Source organism: Rhinolophus hipposideros (genome assembly GCF_964194185.1).
Source record: "Rhinolophus hipposideros genome assembly, chromosome: 5".
NCBI classification, from domain to species: Eukaryota; Metazoa; Chordata; class Mammalia; order Chiroptera; family Rhinolophidae; genus Rhinolophus; species Rhinolophus hipposideros.
In genome coordinates, this window is record NC_138051.1 from 79,050,173 (window position 1) to 79,071,315 (window position 21,143).

At 38.3% G+C, this 21,143-nt stretch overlaps 1 protein-coding gene across 9 annotated transcripts in view; it reads right to left on the reverse strand.

Moving 5' to 3' along the window:
* The window catches only part of LOC308498220 (acylphosphatase-1), a 40,151-nt gene that overhangs the window by 17,373 nt on the left and 1,635 nt on the right, over window positions 1-21,143 (reverse strand). For 3 of the 9 annotated variants that reach the window (XM_081049804.1, XM_081049806.1, XM_081049805.1), the window contains exon 3: window positions 15,757-16,181. In XM_081049804.1, the coding sequence (XP_080905930.1) occupies window positions 15,966-16,181 (216 nt within the window). In that variant the 3' untranslated portion in view covers window positions 15,757-15,965. Of the gene's footprint in view, window positions 1-3,843; window positions 3,917-5,020; window positions 5,126-5,968; window positions 6,058-6,734; window positions 6,834-9,483; window positions 12,830-13,560; window positions 13,656-14,210; window positions 14,308-15,756; window positions 16,182-21,143 lie in introns of those variants that run through there. The other 6 variants (XM_081049801.1, XR_013993443.1, XM_081049807.1 and 3 more) reach the window with 6 other exon arrangements.

Genomic DNA, 21,143 nt, shown 5'->3' on the forward strand with positions numbered 1-21,143 from the left:
GAAATTATGGGGAAAGCTATAACAAATTTATCTCAGATGAAAACTCTTTAGTTCATTTATAAAACAAGGCTAAAGCCCCACATTCTTAATATTTAAATACTGATTTTGCTTTATTAATTCAAATTTGATACAATGAAGGATCATTAAACAATACATTATTATAATCAGCTGACCTTGATTTGCAAGCTACTCTGGAACCCATGAAGAATGTAATTCTACTACACTTTAGATCAGAGGTCAGATAATTTTTCCTGTTAAGGGACAGACAGTAATTATTTTAGCCTTTTGGAACACATGGTTTCTGTCACAACTACTCAACTATTCATTTTGAACCAAAGAAGCCATAGACAATATGTGAATATTGTAGCTGTGTTCCAATAAAATTTAATTTATGAACACTGAAATGTTAATTTCATATAATTTTTAATGTGTCAAGAAATATTTTTCTTTTGCCTTTTTCCCAACTATTTAAAAATGTAAAAACCAGTCTTATCTCCCTGGCTATACAAAAACAGGTGACGGCTGGATCTGGCCCACCAGACATAGTTTGCCTTGCTTTAGACTCAGGCTTCTCACACTCTGACGGGCATACAAATCACCTGGAGATCTTATGAAAATGCAGATTCTGATTCAGTAGGTTAGGGGTGGGACATAAGATTCTGCAATTCTAACAAACTCCTGGGTGATGATGCTATTTACAGACTTTCAGCAGCAAGGCTTTAGGCTCTCAAATGCAAGAGAGGAGGCAGAATATCCTGACCCAAAACGCTAAAACTACAGGGAAATCCTTTTTCCATTGACAGGAGGACTGATTCTCAACTACATTACTACATCTTTTTAGCTCATAAATTTAGTACTTTTGGCCAAAGGGTTAAGATTTATTGCTATTGATTATATTGAAATAAAAGTTCTCCTCTTGAATTTGATCAAAATAGATAATGCCGGGTTTTCCTGTTTCTACTAAAGATTAAAAACTTGTTTCTATGACACAATCAAATTCATGGCATGAGAGCTTAAGACTTAAAGGAAATCATTATTCCGACAGTATGTTCAACCACAGGAACAGGCCCCAAAATATTGAATGTTGAACTCCTTTGAGGATAGGAGGAGTTGCAGCTGGTTGTGATGAATACTAACATCCTGTATTGGGCAAGACAATGGAATAAATAATAAATTGTGAGGGAGTGACCTCAAATTTGAAACTAGAGCCAATGTGAATTACCAAGGGTCAGTGACCCTAGAAAAATCAGTCCTGTACCTGACTCTGGAGGAATGGCTTATACTACATGGTATTCAGACATTCTGCATTCCTTGAGTGAAGTAGAATATATGGCGGTAATTAACTGATGTCAAAAGCTATACATATACATATAAATTATAGTTGACATTCAATATTATTTTATATCATTTCAAGGGAAAAGCTGTATTTTTATTCCCACATAACAGAAGTTTCATAAGGGCAAGGATTTTTGTCTATTATATTCCCAGCATGTGTAACAGCACCAGGCACTCAATAATTTTTTACAGAATAAATGAATGAATTCTTATTCTTTAGGGTATGATAACTGAATAATTGTATTTTATTGTAGGTGGAAATAAGCAATAAAAATGTTAATACATGGCATAAATTTCACTATAATTTTAAGACAATCTTTGTCCATTACAAGAATATGTGCAGATATTACAATAAGTCGATTATAGGAATAGGTTGCTCTTGGTATTCATGAGCAACAGTAAAACACATTTTGGTTTAGAAAAATGTATTTATCTAAGAGTACTCTTTGGTGGCAGCTAGCCAATACAATAATATAGAATCTCGAGAGAAATTCAAATAGGCCCCTTTTACTTCTTTGAACACCTGCAGATTTTGTGGCTTCACCCACTTGAGGTGCCATTAGTAGTGATTTTGGTATTTTCCAAAGAATTCCAGGTAATCAAAACTTTATAAAAATCTATTCATTTTCTAGAAACAGTAAAACTACTATAATTTGACTTTCACTAATACCAATTCATGATAATTATGACTTTTGATTAATTTGCCTTCGATCTATTATGACATTTATTAGATAAATCTACATTGTAAACACGACAAAAAGGGATATTTTGAAATACAAAAAGAATGAACTGCTTTAAAACGTCAGAAGCACTTGCCTGCAGGTCTACCCATCTAGAGCCAACACCTCCACTGGTGCTCAGGGCTCTTAGCCACTCAGGTCTTTTCTGGAACCTTACAGTATCAAACATTGTAAATGTGCTCCAGAGTCTCCCAGTTTAAAGGAAAAAAGCCTTCTCTCTGCCTCCCCCCCTTTCAGTCCCCCTCTTCTGTACCAGGGGTTTCTGAGTCTCTCCTTGTGGCCTCTATCAACGTCCGCTCCTACCTCACGTCAGAAGCAGTTGAAGTCCCTGACATCCACTGTCACTAAACTGAAAGGATATTTTTCGCTCATCTTAACCACTTGGCAGCATTTGTTCGTAGCCTTCGCTTCACAATGCACCTTCGTCTGTTTTCTATTTCTCTAGCTGTTCCTTCACAATCTCTTTCGCTGGTTCACCCTTTTCTAACTAGCTGTTGGATGTTGGGATTACTCTCGATTCAGAATCTCTCTTCTCCTCACTCTTCACTCTTTCAATGACCAACTGTATGCTGAAACTCAGATTTATATCTGTCAGAATGCTTTAGTCCCAGACCTGTAATATCCAACCACATTCTTGATATCTCTTCTTGAACATTTGAAAGAGATTTCAGACTGAATTCCTGCTTTTCACCCTCTCTGCCTGCTTCTCCTCCAACCTGGTCCTGCACCACCATCCCTCAGTTATGGGAGTCAGAAAACTAGGAGCCACTTTGATATACCTTCCCCATAGCCAATCCATCACCAAAACCTGTGACTTTATCTCCTAAATATCTTTCCAACGCATTCACTTCTCTCTAGTCCACCCTGGTCTCCGTTAACTATCATTTCTTAGATATCCTCCTGCCAGTCTCCCTGCAGTTACTGGGACTGCACCCTCACACCCATTCTCCACACTGCAACCAGAGCAATATTTTCAAAATGCAAGTACGATGTAACGTGCCACAGCAAAAACATCAGAAAGCAAACAATGAGAGCAAACAAAAAGCTTTCCGTTGCATATGCTATTCTCTCTGCCAAGAAGACTCCTCACACCCTCTCCAACTCGTTTCCTCATACTTCACATCTCACTTTACCAAGAAAGCTTCCCTGACCTCCTGATAAATCAAATCTCCCAGTACAGGTTCTGACAGCATCTTGTTTCTGTTTTCCATAACACTAGAGTTAAAATTTTAACATTTGTGTAATTATCTGTTTCTTCTCCACGTATATTTTTTCCCACCATTCTATCCCTAGCGCCTACTACAGTCCCAGGCATACAAGACACTCAATATTTGTTGAGTGAATTCATATTATTTATAAACTATTATTATTTTATTAAAGCAAGTCATCAAGAGATTGTATTTAACTCTCGGTAAACTTAGTATAGTTCATTATGTAAAATTTCTATTATTATTATAAAGGGAATACATGAAAACATGATTTAAAAGTCAAACAATATAAAATATTTTAAAGAGTAAAACACGAAATTCCCCCTTTGCCCACTCCCATTTGTCTTCCCAAAGCAAATACTGTCAATGGCTTACCATGAATCTTATATAGGGATGCCTGTGAGTACGGCTACAAAACTAAATGTACTTTAAAACTATCATTTCATAGTATTAATTTAGATTGGTTTTTCCCTCATCTGTCCAAATCATTGCAACAATACTGTATATAAAAACTAACCTGTGAGCACAGCAGCTGGTTATTAGTCAAACTCCATTCTTACCTGCCTCACCATTCTCTTCAGTCTTAGTGCTCATTAAACAGGCAATGAACTTGTTATCCACTTGCTGGAGAACCTGCCGTTGAAGTAAGTGGTACAACACTAAATAAATAGTAACAGAGTATTGTCTGTATAGGAAGAGACAAACCTGTACTTAATTTAGAGTTGTTGGCATTGTACACTCACATGGAAGCCTGAGATAGATGCTGAAGAACCTGAGGGAGTCACTAAGCAGGATAAAAGAATGGGCAAGTCGAGTGATCGGAAGACACAAAAGGAACAGACTGGGGCAGCTGAGAGGGCTGTGCTAACAAAACTTTAGAGCAGACCTGAAATGTTCCCAACGGAACAATTCTTGTTAATGGGTAACACGACCAGAGAATTATTAATATGACCAGAGACTGCCAACAAATAGAGCTGAAATAAATCTGAAAAAATTATGCAAAAGCAAGGAAAACCATTTTGGAACAGCCAGTCCATTAAAGCAGTAAGTTAAAAGCCACCTGTGGCTTTCAGCCTTGGTGACTCCTCTCTGTCCAGGTACTGATAAAAGGCTCCCCCCACATCCCCTCATCTACACCACTGCCCCAGGGTCCATTTCTGGATCAAGTGTTTGCTCTGGTGCCAGGTCAATGCCAGGTTATGAGTTTACCTAGATCTGTCTAACCTCTTAATTTGTTTCCATACTGAAGACAAGGAGACAAAGACAGCCAGAGACTGGTGCAGAGAGAGGGCAATCTAGAAAAATGAGATAAGAGCTCCCTTTTGTTAATGGAACTCTTTAATCTAGAGTCTCCTAAGCCATGTAATTTGTAGCCTCACACCATAGAGGGTCATTTAAAAATGGGCATTGTTAAACATTTAAGGACAATGTCTCTAGAGTACTTAGTTGATTTATATATTATTGTCAAAATATAAAGTCAATATATAATCCTTGAAACTGTGAGCCTGAATCCATAACTCATCCCTCCAAACCTGTTCATACTACTTACTAGGCCATTGTTTTCTTTGTAATTACAATTAATCCATTGCTTTTCCTTCTGATGATAAAGTTCCATTAAGATTTTAAAACCAGATATGCATTGACAAGGGTGGTCTGTATCACTAAGTAAATTCACAAGAGTTAGTCTAGCTTAGATCTTATAGATATTTGTGTGAGATTTCAAACTTAATATTTTACCTGCATCGAATGAATCATTTCTTTGGTGAAGCGATAAGGATACAAGATGTTGTGAATTTTAACTGCTAGGCTCTCTGCCTGACCACTGCTGACATCGACAGCAACCTAGAAAGACCCAGCACAAACATCGCTTAAATTAAAATGTTTTATGTCTGTGGAACTGTTTTACCAAAGATCTCAAAGTGCTTTGAAAACATTCATTTTCATAGAACTTACTAGAGGTGGGTTGAATTCAGAGAACTTAAAGAAATTCGAAAGGCTCTATGAATTGTTATTCCTCAATAATAATTTTTGCTTATGAGCAAAACTACTGACAAAAACCAGTATTGTTTCAGAATAACAATTTGTCTAGGCTCCATGATCAAGTCCTTAATGACACCTTAACGGAAGAATCAATAATTGCTCATCTATTATTCTACACCCTTCTCACAACACACAAAGTACATTCTGTGATAACCTACTGAGGAAAGAACATACACTCAGGTCCAATGATGAACTGCTCCTCCAACAGAAGACTCTACTTTTTCTAATGATAACAGTTTTTAGTATCACCACCCTAAGTACTTTGCCAAAGCTATAAGTCAGAGTTTTTCTTAAGAGGTCAAGGAGCAAACATTTTTATTAAAGCGAAAGTACAGCTCTCTTGCGAGAGGGGATACCCGAAACTGGGATGCCCTTATAAGTCAGAGTTTTTAAGAGTGGAAAACACAATCACTATTCACACACTGATCACATATGTTTAATCCAAAATTAAAGCTGAGCTCCCAAAATGCTATGAATTCTGATTCCTCTTCTCTATATTAAACATTAATTTCCAAATAAATTATTTGGAAACATTCCCACTCTCCACTCATAATTACAAATTAGCAGTCAGTCATGCCTATACCCAACTTAAATGAAATTTCAAATTTTAAAATAACAAGCAAAGAATAATTGCTGCAGACCCACCTCTGGATAACGAGCAAATACTGGATTGTCCCATTCTGAGAACAAAGACTGAAGTGATTCGCTAGCAACCGCGTCATCCACAGTATCTACTGAAAAAATGGAGAGGTGAAGTGGCATGAAGAGCCTCAGGGAGAAAGATGAGTGGCTTCTCATATTTGGTGTGGTGCAGCCACGACCAAAGATCAGATACACTGTTCCAATATTCGACAAATGTTCAGTGTTTGCAGTATCTCTAAATTGTTTTGACCTGTTACTTTTTAAAGTAGAGTTGATGACTGTATCTTTTGGTATTATAGCTTTTTCTCCAAACTGTTTTCAAGAGAAATTTCAGAATACAAGTCCAGAAGAAACTGGTTCAAATTAGTAGCCTCACTTCTTTTAGTAAAAAATATACCTTATCTATTTTTAGAAACAAAGAAAAATAATAAACGTCTTTTATTGAAGATGAGTTTTACTTACACAAAAGTACTGCAATATGGAGAACAACTCCAATCTTTAAAAATAAGAAACCTTTTCTCAATCACAAGACACCACAGACTGTGCATTATCACCCAGTTGACCACCAAGTCTGGAAAAGTAATTTCTGATTTAAATGCATGCACTCAATTACTTAGTTCTGCTGTTAAATAGGACCGTGGGGAACTCCTGGTTCCAGCAAGGCACAGCTGGCACTAATCAAGCTTCATAATACAACCCTGCTTTTTTTTTTTTGAGTTAGGTGGTACAATGTGTATTGGGTGTTCCAGCAATCTGTGATTGACCCTACCTCTGTCACTCTGTCTCATCCCAGTCCTCTCTTCCCGAGCTCTAGGAAGGAAAGGAAGAACAAGGTCGCTTCTAAAAGGATGACACCTGTACTGAGATCCTAAATATAAAAAAGAAAAACGTAACCATTTGAACTCAAAATATAAACTATAAAAAATTAAGTTACATAAAATCTCTTTCTGTACAAACTGAATCAAGACACAAAGCAGACTACTAAACACTAGATTGAGAGTCAAAAGTTCTTTAAGGAAATTATTCTGCTAAACTTAGGAATCTACATTAATGTTTAGTTCCCTTATCCATCTATTCTAGCCAGAAAGAGGACCTAAAATAGATCACTGATTCTCAATGGGGGCATTGCAGGGGGAACATTTGGCCGAGACATTTTTGGTTGTCACAACTTGCGTGAGGGGTGCTACTAGCTTCCAGCAGATAGAGGCTATGGATGCCGCTAATATCCTACAATGTATAGGACAAACCCTACAACAGTTGAAAAGTCCATAGGGCCACGGTTGAGAAAGCCTGTATTAGACATATAGTGGTACTTAATTATCATCCTTCACTACTGGGTGCAACCTTCACAAGTCCCCAATTTATATGTCTCATAACCAATATATGTGCCTATTATAACATTTATCTTATCATATTATAATTATATTTAGATAGCTGTCTTCCCTAATAGACTGTGAACTCCTGAAAGCAAAATCAGTTAATCTGCAATGTGGCAGCACCTACCACAGCATTAATAATCAAAAAATTAATGAATAAATGAATAGATGAATAAAAAGTTCTTAATTTAAAACTCCAAAGTCCAGTATGTTCTGGCCCAAAGTCTACCCTCCTCTCTGAAGGATCATTATCAGATTTCAGTTTTAGAAACACTGCTGAATTTGAAAGGTTTTGAACAGGGAAATACATGATGAAACAATTGTTTCAAAAAGATAAATTTGTTGAACAAAAACTATCCAGAGATTAATGCAGAATGATAAAATTAAAGTAGGGGGTGAAATAAGGTTGCATCACTGTTAACAGGAAGGACAGAGTTAAAGACATTTTAAAGAAATAATATGCCAGGGCTCGGAGATTTGACACGACTCCTTAAAACTACCTTTCTACATCCTCTCTTCTGTACAATTAAATTTGCTCTTAACAATTCATCTTATGTAATGTTTTTATATGGTTCAACAATGTCCTGACATCCAGTTATACACCAGCCATTCCCAGAGAGGTAACGTTCCATGTGAATGGAAGGTGCTTAGAAGCCTTCTTTTCATGGAACTTATCTCTATACCCAAAATGCTTCATTTTTCATTATGAAACTCTGAGTTAACATGACCCCCAAAAGTTCATTATAAGATTTGCTAATCCAGAAAGTTAAGTAGGTTCAAGTGTTTTTTAAACATCTAGATTATTTAACAGGAGCAGATGTTTACGCTGAGTATGGCAGCCAAGATTTCCCCCTCTGTTTAGCAACCGCCATCTTAGTTTCATGTAATCCAGTTATTTTTTTTATCACCATATCAGAAGCAGTTGCATTCCAGGAAGATGAGGTGCCAATTCCTTAGATGTACCTCTGATAAGCATTCAATATAAATCAGGACATAAAACTACATAGACTGAAAAACACATGTGTCTTTAGGAGCAACTTGATAGTCTCAGGAGCATACTGAAAGACAAGGGTTTTCTCTTATTTGAAAGTTACTACAGTGATTAGTTTTTTTCACAATGAAGAAAACTGGAAACCATTGAAAAATAAAGGTCTTATTTAATCTTAAATAAATCAGAGCTTCCTGCTACAGTTATTAATCCTAAAGAGAAATTATAAGGTAATTGGCAATTACGTTCATATAATTTACATTTTTTTACAACATTCAAGACTTTCAATCTGGATGCTCACTTGATGTTTATCCTCCTAATGCAAAAACCAAGATTATAGCCATATGGAAACCAGCTTTTCCATCTCCCAACATCTGGCTCTATACACAATGCCAAAGTAATGGCACCTTTTTAATGTTGACAGAGAACTGAGAACTAGCGTCTAGGCTCTGAGGTCACCTTGCAGTAAGATTTAAAAGCCACCTTACCGTCATCCTGAATAAAAGCTACTTATGCAATAAACAGATCAAGTGGATTAGCATGTGTATCATAATAATGTACATTTTAAAAGTATAGTTATGAAAGTACATATTTAACCCATATTCCAAAAAATGTATGGTCAAGTGCTATTTTTTTTAAAAAAACAAACAAAAACACATATACACAGTACCGTACTGAGCCATAGATTTTACTGGGAAACCTCGGATGATTACAGGATCATTCTGCCCTTTACCTGGGAACTGCAGAGAGCAACTTCCAGAAAAATACTACACTGGCCTTGCAGGTGCTTTTAGAGACAACTTTCTAGAAGAGTTACGTGTTTGGGAGAGAGGGGAAAGCAGGGTAGGGAAGCGCTGTGGGTCTTCTCAACTGTTAATAGTACTCTTCCACTAAAAGCTGCCTCACCCCACCCCCTCACACACACACAGATACATATACATACACTTCCATTCTATAACAGTCTTTCGTTGTATTTCTAAATTTAAATAGAATTGGACCTAGAGAATCTTCATATACCATAAAACACATTTTATAATTAAACTTCAAAATGTTCTATCTGATGCGATAATCTCTTTGAACAATGATTATCTTACTCGTTGGCCATCATTCCCATCTTCAAAAGCATTTCAAGCCATTGAACACTATCTACTTACCATTCTCAAGTATGACATCCACAGCCACAGTTGTCAGGTCCTTAGTACAAGCAGCCCGAACGTCCTCAGGAGGAGCAGTGAATGTGCTAAGTCCAGTGACTTTGTTGATGTAAACCATTCTTCCCAAGGCGACATCAAAGTGCTGCTGCCAATCCAAAGAACCTGTGCTTGACTCTTCATTTGCAGAACAAGTTCTTGCTATAGATTCCTCACTCTGAAAACAAGTTCCATTTGGGTTGGCTGTAGAATCGTCCATGCGACTCATTAACATTCCGCTAGGAGAGTTAGGACTTCCTATCTGTTGTTCTGAAGCTATAAGAACATCTGAGTCTTTACTGATAACTGCAGGATTATGATAGGGTAATACCAAAGGAGTTTCTGGTATCTCAGAGTTCTCTGTTATATTGTCCTTTGAATATGTTTCACTATCTTTATTGAAAGCATTATCCTGCATGACAGTGTCTGACATTGGGATGATGATACTCTCTGTTTTTTTCTGCTCGGTTTTAAGTAACTTCCAAGAATCTTCGGATAACCCACTGCACAAGTCACTGCCTTTCCTACCGGAATCTGATTGTGGAAGTTCACGATGACTCATCCTCTCCATTGTTTGAGTCTCTCTTTCAGAACCTTTCATTCTGGATAATTTAGAAGCTAGTGATTCAGGCGACTTCTCAATATCCAAAGATTTTCTGTTAAAATGTGGTAACTCATTTAGAGTTATAGGACTTTCTCTTAAGCAAGGCATCTGTCGTTCCAAATAGTCTTCTTCCTTGGAGAATGGAAACTTTTCTGAATAAAGGATGTGACTTACTGGTTGACAATTGCTATTTGAATCATGTTTCATAGCAGTGATTTCACAAATATCAGAATTGTCTAAGTGTTTTTTGTCTCTCTGTGGCATGTCAGGTTCAACTGGAGGACTGAGATTGGTAGTGGTTTGAAAATTATTATTGTCCTCCACTTCTGTATTCAGAGGATTTTTAACTTTCCCATATTGTCTCTTAAACTTCTCTAAAGATCCTAGTTGTGACCTTAAGTTTAGCATCTTATGGGCTATGGGTCTGGAAGAACCAATCAACTTATTTGTTCTCTTACTACCATTTGAAACATGCCTACACCAAGAGAAAGAGGATGTGTCAGGTAATAAGCAACCTGTGTGTGATTTTTCACTACCTTCCTGAAAAGTAGCAAAATTTTTGTAAGTTGCTATAGGTTTGTTCCCTAACCCATAACTTATATTTGTTCTGCACAATTTTTCATTGGGCAGTTGAGCAAATTCTTTACTTAAAGTGCTGGTTAAGTCTTTGATGTTTGGGATCTCAAGTGAATGGCGTGTTCTATTTCCAAATGTTTCTTTGGCACTCACAGGACCAGGTCGAACGCAATTTTTAAATAAATGTTCTGCTTCAGTTGACTTAGTTTGCTCATTTTGTACCACATGAGTTATAAAGCCAGTGGAACATAATTTAACTTGTCTATAACTAAAAACGTTTATTCTTCCACAATTACTAGGTTCTTTTCTTCTTTTCTCTTCCTCTCTCTGAGCACTATGTACTCTCAGTAATGTTGTCTCAAAAGGCAAAGGTTGGCATGCCATTTCAGTGGCATCTTTAAATGTCTCTAGTTCTGAATGATTCTGAATTCTATTAGTTTTCAGGATGTCGGCAGCAGGCAGGCTATTAACAGTAGTACTTATGTTCTGTATTTCATGATCTTCTCCACTCTCCTCAAATGTCTGAAAAGGGCTTGCAAACATTTCTGAACTGGTTCCACATGGATTTTCGGAAGAGTTTAACTCCAAACAAGATTTTTTATGTTTCTCCTTTTCTCCTGATTCTGATGCTTCAGCTCTCTCTTGTTCTAAGATCCTTGATTCTGAGCAAGAGCTATCTTTGTTTTGTAAAGATGACTCTGTCATTTTACCATGGCCTGGGCCATCTGATTCATAAGTGTACAAAAATGAATCGTTTGTCTTTTTTCTGATAGCTTCTGACTCTCTAGAATTCTGTGTATTTATGCTTTCTGTAGCTTTTCTTTTCACAGCTTTTGATTGCAAATTAAACATTTCATAGGAATCCGAAATATTATTACATGCTTCCTGGTAACTGACCTGGTCACACTTTTCATCAGAGGACACATGCTTCTGAAGAGTAGCACTAAATAAACTAAAATCATTATCTTCACTAAATTCCTTAATGTCCTCACCTGATAATTCCACAAATAATTTTTCTTTCTTTAAAAACTTTTTTATTCCTTCCTGAATGCACACCAAAGCCGTATCCCAGTTCTGAAACTCAATCAGAGTTTTTGCTGGCTCCATGCATACATCATATTCACAGAATTGGCACTGCATGTTGATTACATACACCCCATGGAGCTCTGGGTGAGACCGACGACGAGGACTTGAATTCATTTGCCTACTGGCAGAGGCATTTTTTGGCTTGCATATAATACTTTCTTTCCTTAATAAAAAGTCAATGAGTTTATGCAACTTTGTCTTTAAAACTAGCCTTTTGTTCACAAACAAAAACTGCATATTCTTATTGTAATGTGCTTCAGAGCTAATGTAGCCACTAAGCTCAAACTCCTTATATTTAAAATTGATTTCTCTTAACTTTTGGGACTTACCTAGTCCATAAATTTGGCAAAATCGGGAACATACGTCTTTGGTTTTAGGGACCTGAAGAACCATGGAACCAGAAACATCATTTCTCAAAGAGAAAGAAATGGAAGGGTGCATGAGTGAGAGAGCTTCTATCCTCTGTCTAACCTTCTCAAACTCCAGTCTAGGATCCATGCATTTCCTCCTTACCGGTAACTGATAAAATAGGTTATACACTGTTACTGTTGTCCCAGCACTTGGTCTCGTCAAGTCAGCTTCACCAGATTTCAGGGCTTTTCCATTCCGAAACAGTTTCACAAAAGTTTTCATTGTCCTGTTTTTCTTGGATGAAATTTCCACAGCACTGGCCATGTCAGCTATACTGGCCAAGGCCTCCCCTCGAAACCCATAAAACCTTGGGTTCTCCAAGTCCTGTATGGAGTTGCATTTACTCGTGAAATAACGATTTCCTACCTTGTCTACATCATCACTTCCCATTCCAAAGCCATTGTCTATCACTTGAACTTGAAAGGTTTCCATATTCACCCTGACTGCCACACATTTTGCTTCGGCATCAATGCTGTTGAGGGTAAGCTCCTCCACACACTGGCCTAGGGAGCATATAGCCAAACCAGAACGCAATTTGGCTTGTACTTCGACTGACAAGCACTCGATCATGGCAGGTAGAAAGCTGGTGAGAATGCCGGGCACTGGTTTCCTTCTCTGACTAGAAATAATTGCCTGTGGGAGGGGAAGAAAACAACAACACACACTATCAAAGCTTCAGAGTTATATAGCATTACCCATTTCTCCCAAGTATTATGAAGAAATCGCATGTGAGGTAAATGAAATCTGTTATTAAACCACATGGCAGAACAAAACAAATTATATAGTTCTGATCTCTGGGCAGATCACACAGCTCATGTTTGATGTAATGGATTTAACATCCAAAGCAGCATCCATAATTTCATCATTTTCACTGATCCTTTCTAAATCCCACATGCCCTAAAGGGAAATCACAATCACACTTGAAGTTGACCCATAAAGACAGTGTTTGAAATTCTCATCACTTCACCAAAAACAGATGTCTAAATTCTGCTAAGAAACATTAGCTAGAAATTATTCACACAAAAAAAAGGTCCAAGCTAGTTGAACATTTATACATTACACAATAACCATGACTTTAAGAAAAAAAACTCATAACGAAGGGCTAAGCCACTGTAAGAAGAAGATGAAGAAACGGGAGGAAATACAATCAAAATTGTTGCATCAAGAAGACATGGGCATTAAGACACCCTTTTTGTCAACGATTGTTATCATGGTTAAGCGTAGTGACCTGGCGGCAACGAGAGTGGGAACGGGAAAGGGTAGGGGAGGGAAATTGCTTTTCATTCTAAGCCTTTCTGTACCATTTGATGTTTAACCCTTGTTCGCGTATTTACTTTGACAAAATGTTGCCAGAAGGTTCTTACCATTCTTTTGTCTCAATACTCGTTACAATGGCTACAAGCGCCCTTGGCAATAATCAAGGCGGCAAGGGGCGGACGGAACTTGACGTGTACGTTTTCTGGCAGGTAAAAGAGCAAACTTAAGATTACAGTGCCACTGAAGGTCCCCTCCCTGGGTCGTCGGAGGAGAAAGAGCGGCCTGGGCTCGACCTCGCGAAGGCCCAGGCCAAGGCGGTGGGGCCGGTGTCCCAGACCCGGGAAAGCGGAGCTACCCTCGCAGACCTGCCGGTTTCCGAGACGCGGCAGCCAGCAGGGCACGAGGTGAACGCTCGGGAAGCATCCGGACTGGTAGCCAGCTCCCGAGTCCCTGAGTACGGCCCCGTCCTCTCAGGGGCACAGCTCCCGGGACGGACGGGACCACTGGGCTGGGGTCCTGAACTCAGACGGCTCCGGGGCCGCGGCCGCAGGGCCCGGCTCGGGCTCCACCCCGGGCCTCCCCCGACTCGCCCGCCCGGACGGGGGCGCCGCGCCGCAGGAAGGAAGGCCGCGAGGCCTCCCGGCGCCTCCGCGCAGCCCGGTGCGGGACGCTGGCCCGTGGTGGTCGCCGCGACCCATGTGGTGTTAGACGAGCTCCCGGAACCAGCCTGTCGTCGCGTGCTGTCCCCCCCAGTCACCTCAAATCGTGCTTCCCCAGCTTCCCGACACCAACCGCCTCCGACGCCGGCCGCGCGCTCCGTGGCTCGCGAGGCTCGTGCACGCGCGAGCCCACGAGCATGCGCCTGAGATTCGCCGAGAAGTCCCTTTCGTCTGTGACACCCCAGTGGGCACGCGCACTCACGGCGTCCCCCGGTCTTTTCGCACCGTTACCCCGAGTTCCCAATCTTTATTCTCATTGAGCATGGTGTGAAAGACTGTTTCCAGCAATTTTTACTTTTTTTTTTTTCCTGTTTACTCTTTCCCTCTTTCTCGTTTCTTCTTTGCACGTCCTACCATTTAATTCAATGTACATGTTATTTGCTTAGTGCCTGACTTCTCTCACGAGAACGTAAGCCATCTGAAGGCAGGGATCTTGTCTGTTTTGTTTACTGCGGTATCCCTGTAGCCAAGAACAGTGCCTGGCTTATGTGACGCACTCAATGAATGAATAAATCCAGAGCCTTCCATTTTATCAAATTATAACGTTTGAGAGATGGAAAGACTGAGGAACTATCTCAGTCTTAACTAGCTCAACGCTTAAGTTACAGGTGAGGACACCAAGACTCCTCCCTTCATCACCTTTTTTCGTATCTTCCCCATACCACGACAGCTTCTTTTTTAACGGAAGGAGAGTGGAACGCTAAGAACACTGTGAAAGTGGGTGTTTTAACCAGTTTTTGCTTTGTCTCATTTTCATTGAAACCTTGCATTTTTCAAAATTGGAATTTGTGACACATTTGTCAAACCCAGGAAGCGTCTGATATGTACTTGCTTCATGGATGACCAAACCAATCGGATTTCTAGGGCTGATGAAGCAAAATCCTGATTGTTTGTATTAGTTTACACACAACAAAACACCACAGACTGCGTGGCTTAAACCACAGAAATTTATTTCGGCACAGTTCTGGAGGTTAGAAGTCTGAGATCAAGGTGTCAAAGTGGTTGATTTCTTCTGAGGACTCTCCTTGGCTTGTAGATGGCTGTCTTCTCCCTGCCTTCACATGTTCTTTCCTCGGTGCAGGCACATATCTGTGTCCAAATTTCCTCCTCTTAGAAAGATGCTGAGGAACATTGGATTAGGACCCACCCTAATGACTTCATTTAACCTTAATCACCTCTTTAAAGGCCCTGTCTCCAAAAACAGTCACATTCTGAGGTACTAGGGGTTAGGACTTCAACAAATAGATTGCGGGGGGACATAATTTAGCCCATAACATTGCTTTTTGTGAATTCCCTACCCAGAGAAAACGAATGACAGCAGAAACTCCAGAAAACTAAAAGTAATGAGTCTAAAACATCATGTGAACAGCTAACAAATTGAACTTGTGGTTCTTATTAGGTGTGCAATTTCCTGAAGAAAACTTCAGGGAAGCCATTTAAAGAAATGACTCTAAGTAACTGCTAACTTTTCCTTTCAGACCTCTTTAAATTGCCTCAAAATTATCTTCCCACAGATGTTTACTGAGTAAATACCTCTCATTTTGCCAAAAATTAAGTTGACCAAAAAATAAAGAGCCCTACACAGAAGGTTCTAATGTGTTTTTATTAATTAGAATTGTGTACAGTTGTAATCCTTCTATCATACATATAATAATAATACACAGTAATATTCAAGTATATGATACTAAAATAACTTACTGACAAATTCTAATATTGAACAGAACAATGCTATCTCTATTAACAATAAAAAACAAAACCACTGAGAGTATCTTAGAAAATTTAAATTCAGGTCATTATTTCACAATTTGGAAATCTGAGTAATCCAACTTTAAGATGACTTTCTCATTGTTGAAGTTCGCTCTGTCGATGTGTGATTTGGGACTTCCTTTTGTCTCAAGCCATTCCTGCATATGACGCACTTTGGAGATGGGACCTTGCAATTGTCCTTGCACTGTGCCCTCGTCAGTGTTCTGGACCCAGCCTACCAATCCCAACTTTTTACCCTCAGCCTAAGGGAAACACAAAAACGAGAGAGAAATCCAGTGAGATTGAACAAAACAAAGTGAGACTACAATCTGTTGCCAGAACCTTGGCCTAGAATCAAGCCACTGAAACTAATTTGATATTGTCCAGAACAGTCAAAACAGAACAACACCAAGAAGAATCTCACCGCTGATTTTAATAAGAAGTGTTGGCTACTTGAGTCCATTTCCTTTTTCTACCCTATAAAATCCAGGCACTAGAATTTTTCACTATGTAGTCAATTTGGTTAAGTAATTAATAAAGACTTCAGACCAGATCAGATACTTTCAAAATGATTCCCTAAGGCTAACTGTTGTTAGGATACTGGGCTGTATCTTCTGTATTTTCCCTTCTACTCGAGAATCTATTCGGTATGTTACATTGAAAAAGCATGAAGTTATCTGATCCTTCTCTCTGTCTTTAATCGGGACCACACTTAAACAAATCCAGATGGATACATGTTCATTTTATCTTTAAAGATCATTAGAGAGTATTTCACAATTTCCTGGGCAACTCACTCCATTGTTCTCACTGTAGATACTGTCTAACCCATGATCTTTATATTGCATCTAAAGTCCACTTTCTGTCATCCTCCTAGAGAAGGAAAAAGCAGCTGGTGATCAGCCTCTGAACACCAAAGCTTCATGAGACTACGTAACTATCAGGTTTTCACTTGACTTTCCTTTCTTCTGTGTAAATAATCACACCTTTAACGTTGAATAAGCCTATGAAGACCATCTAATCATTATAGTTGCTTTCTTAGCCGTTCTAGTGTTCTTTCCTTTAAGTCATTAAACTGTGGAATCACTGAAAAGTTGGAAAGGTACCAATGTTTTAGAGGTAATTTTATTTTTGTAAAATGTCCAAGTAAGGGTGTTATAAAAGTTATTGTTAAAGTAATCTAACTAAATAGAAGGGGTTGGATTACAAAAAAAAAATGGAGCTAACATGATTGAATGTTTAAATGCCAGACTAGTGACGTAGTAAGTGTGGGAAATTGTAGGAGTTCGCCAAAGAAAATGTTATGCATAGCAAAACCATGTTTGATGAGGAAATGAAGTATCCATCAAGTCATATGTTCAAAGCAAAGGCATAATGCATAATGAAAAGAGACTGCAATCAAATAAGTTTAAGGGCCACAAAAGAAATTAAGGAATGAAGAAAAATAGGAAATACCCACAGCGTGCATTAAGTGTGGAGATGGCATAAAAAAAAAAGCAAAGAATGGATTTTGAGGAAGCCGCCACATCCCACTGACTTTGTATAACAATTGTGCTCTTTTGCTTCAAATTAACCTGGGATAGTTGGCTAACCCTAGTTCTTAGTTACCTTCTATGGTATCTAAGTGTAAGAATAATTGTACTGAGTTTTGAACGTGAGGTAGCAGTCAGATCTTTAAATTGCAATGTGATTTATCTGAATTTCTTTATCCTAACACTTGTCTTTTCAACAAAACACTCCCCAGTTTGACTGGTGTTGAGAATGGTAATTTCCTACAGGTTTTATTTGAGTACCCTATTCTGTTCTTATTTTTTAAATGATAGCATAATGTTGCTGACTCATGTTCAGTTTTGAAATCTAAGTAAGTAAACAATGTTTTTTCCTAAGAAAATTCCAAAAAGATAATTCTCCCTAATAACCATATTCTGGCAACATTTTAAGGAATATAATCACCAACTCTTGTCTCAATCTAAAAAGAAGTCCCCTCCTGGGGTGGGAGGGCAATTTTCACTTTGTGAAGAGTGTAAATGTCTATTGCATTCCTTTGTACACCTGAAACTTAAAAAAAAAGAGTTGAGGAGCTGTTATGCTTCCTCCTTCCCAATAATAATAATATAAATAAATGAATAAAAAGAAAGTCCCCTCAAATCAATAACCCAGACTTCTACCTTAGGAAACTAGAAAAAGAAGAGCAAACCAAACCCAAACACACACACACACACACAGGCACATCCTGATTTCAAAATCTACTACAAAGCTACAGTAATCAAGACAATGTGGTACTGCCATAAGGATCAATGGAATAGAATTGGAGTCCAGAAATAAACCCTTACATCTATGGTCAATTGATTTTTGACAAGAGTGGTATGACAATTCAATGGGGAAAATAATAGTCTTTTTAACAAATGGTGGTGGGACAACTGGATATCCACTTTAAAAGCATAAAATTGGACTCCTTACTTCACACCACATAAAAAATTAAGTTAAACTAAATCAAAAACCTAAAGCTAAGTGCTTAAACTATAAAACCCTTAGCAGAAACTTTTAGAAGAAAACATGAGCATGAACCCTCATGACCTTGGATTAAGCAAAGGTTTCTTAAGTATAACACTAAAATCACAAGCAACAAAAGGAAAAATAGGTAAGTTAGACTTCATCAATATTAAAAATTTGGGGTCTTCAAAGTTTTCATCAAAAAAGTAAAAAATAAAATCCTCAGACTAGGAGAAGTATTTGCAAATAATATACGTAATAAGGGACTAGTATCCAGAATATATAAAAACTTCTTATAATTCAACAGTAAGACAACTCAATTAAAAAATGGGCAGGGGCCGGCCCAGTGGCTCAAGCGGCTAGAGCTCCGTGCTCCTAACTCCGATGACTGCCGGTTCGATTCCCACATGGGCCAGTGGGCTCTCAACCACAAGGTTGCCAGTTCAATTCCTCGAGTCCTGCAAGGGATGGTGGGCTCTGCCCCCTGCAACTAAGATTGAACACAGCACCTTGAGCTGGTGGTTGCCATGCCAGTTCGATTCCACAAGGAATGGTGGGCTGCGCCCCCTGCAACTAGCAACGGCAATTGGACCTGGAGCTGAGCTGCGCCCTCCACAACTAAGACTGAAAGGACAACTTGACTTGGAAAAAAAAAAGTCCTGGAAGTATACACTGTTCCCCAGTAAAGTCCTGTTCCCTTTCCCCAATAAAATCTTTTAAAAAATAATGGGCAAAGGATTTGAATAGGTTTTATTTGTGTACTCGATTCTGTTCTTATTTTTTAAATAATAGCATAATGTTGCTGACTCACATTCAGTTTTGAATATCTGTCTAAACAAGTAAACAGTGTTTTTTCCTAACAAAATTTCTCCATAGAAGGTATATCTTTTTTTTCATGTGCAAATAAGCACATGAAAAAATATTCAACATCATTAGTCATGAGGGGAAGGCAAACAAAACCACAATGAGGGTATATACATACACTGGAATATTATTCAGCCTTAAAAAAGGAAATTCAGACACACGCTACAACCTGTACGATCCTTGAGGACATTATGCTAATGAAATAAGGCAGTCACAAAAGGACAAACACTGCATTATTCCACTTATATGAGCAGTCAAATTCACAGAGACAGAAAGAACTGTAATTGCCTGGGGCTGAAGGGAATTAGGAGTTATTTAATGGGTACAGAGTTTCAGTTTTGCAAGATGAAAACAGTTCCGTGGATGAATGGTGGCGATGGTAGCACAACATATGTGAATGTACTTACGGTCACTAAACTGTACACTAAAAATGGTTAAAATGATAAATTCCACATTATGCATACTTTACCACTTTTTAAAAAGTGTATTATATAGTTTCCATATTATTTGGGGATTTTCCAGTTATCTTTCTGTTATTGATTTACAGTTTAGTTCCACTGTGGTTAGAGAACATGCTTTGTCTGATATCAATCCTTTTAAATTCATTGATACCTCAAAACAAAACAAAAAACCACAATGATACCACTTCACACACATTAGGATGGCTCTAATAAAAAAAGACAGACAGTAACAATTGTTGGAGCAGCCCGTTAGCTCAGTTGGTTAGAATGAAGTGCTCTTAAAACCAAGGTTGCCTGTTCCATCCCCACATGGGCCACTGTGAGCTGCGCCCTCCAAAACTACATTGAAACAACTACTTGACTTAGAGCTGACGGGTCCTGGAAAAACACACTTAAAATAAATAAAAGTTAAGAAAAAAACACAATTGTTGACAAAGACCTGGAAAAATTGGAATTCTCATACATCATTAGTGGGAACATAAAATGATGCGGTTTCTTTGGAAAATAGTTTCACAGTTCCTCAAAAAAGTTATACATTGAGTTACCATGTGACCCAGCAATCTACTCCTAGGTATATATACCCAGGGAACTGGGTATTTTCAGGGAACTGAAAACAATGTTTGCATAAGAACAAGTACATAAATGTTCATAGCATCATTATTCATAACAGCCAAAAAGTGAAAACAACCTAAATAGCTATCAATTGATAAATGGGTAAGTAAAATGTGGTACGTCCATACAACGGAATGTTATTGATCCATACAAAGGAATGGAGTACTGATATGCTACAATATGAATAAACCTTGAAAACATTATGTTAAGTGAAAGAAACCAGACACAAAAGGCCACACTGTTTACATGAAACATTACACTCCATTTACATTACATGTCCAGAATAGACAAATCCACAGAAACAGAAATGAGGTTAGTGATTGCCAGGGGCTGGAGAGATAAGGGGTGAGTGCTAATAGGTATGTAGTTTCTTATGGGGGTGATGAAATGTTCTGGAATTAGTGCACAACGTTGTGAATACACTAAAACCCACTGAAATTTACACTTTAAAAAGGTGAACTTTATGGGATGAATTGGGATTCATTTTATGGGATTGAGTTATATTTCAACTTAAAAACAAAAAAGTCCCTTCAGGTATTCCCATTACTCATTCTAGGAGTGACATAATTTCATTAAGAGGCTAGGTGATATCAACATACAAGCAGACTGTAGTAATACAAAACAATTGTTAAAATGACCATATATATTTAAATGATTATATGTAGAAAGAATAAGCTACAAGTCTAGTTAAGAGGGAAAAAATGGCATTTTCCTTGGAGTTTTCCAAATCAATATTTGTTTTTCTGCTTTTTTTTTTTTTGTACTGTCTCTAAATTGGGGGTCGGGGGTGGGGAGAGC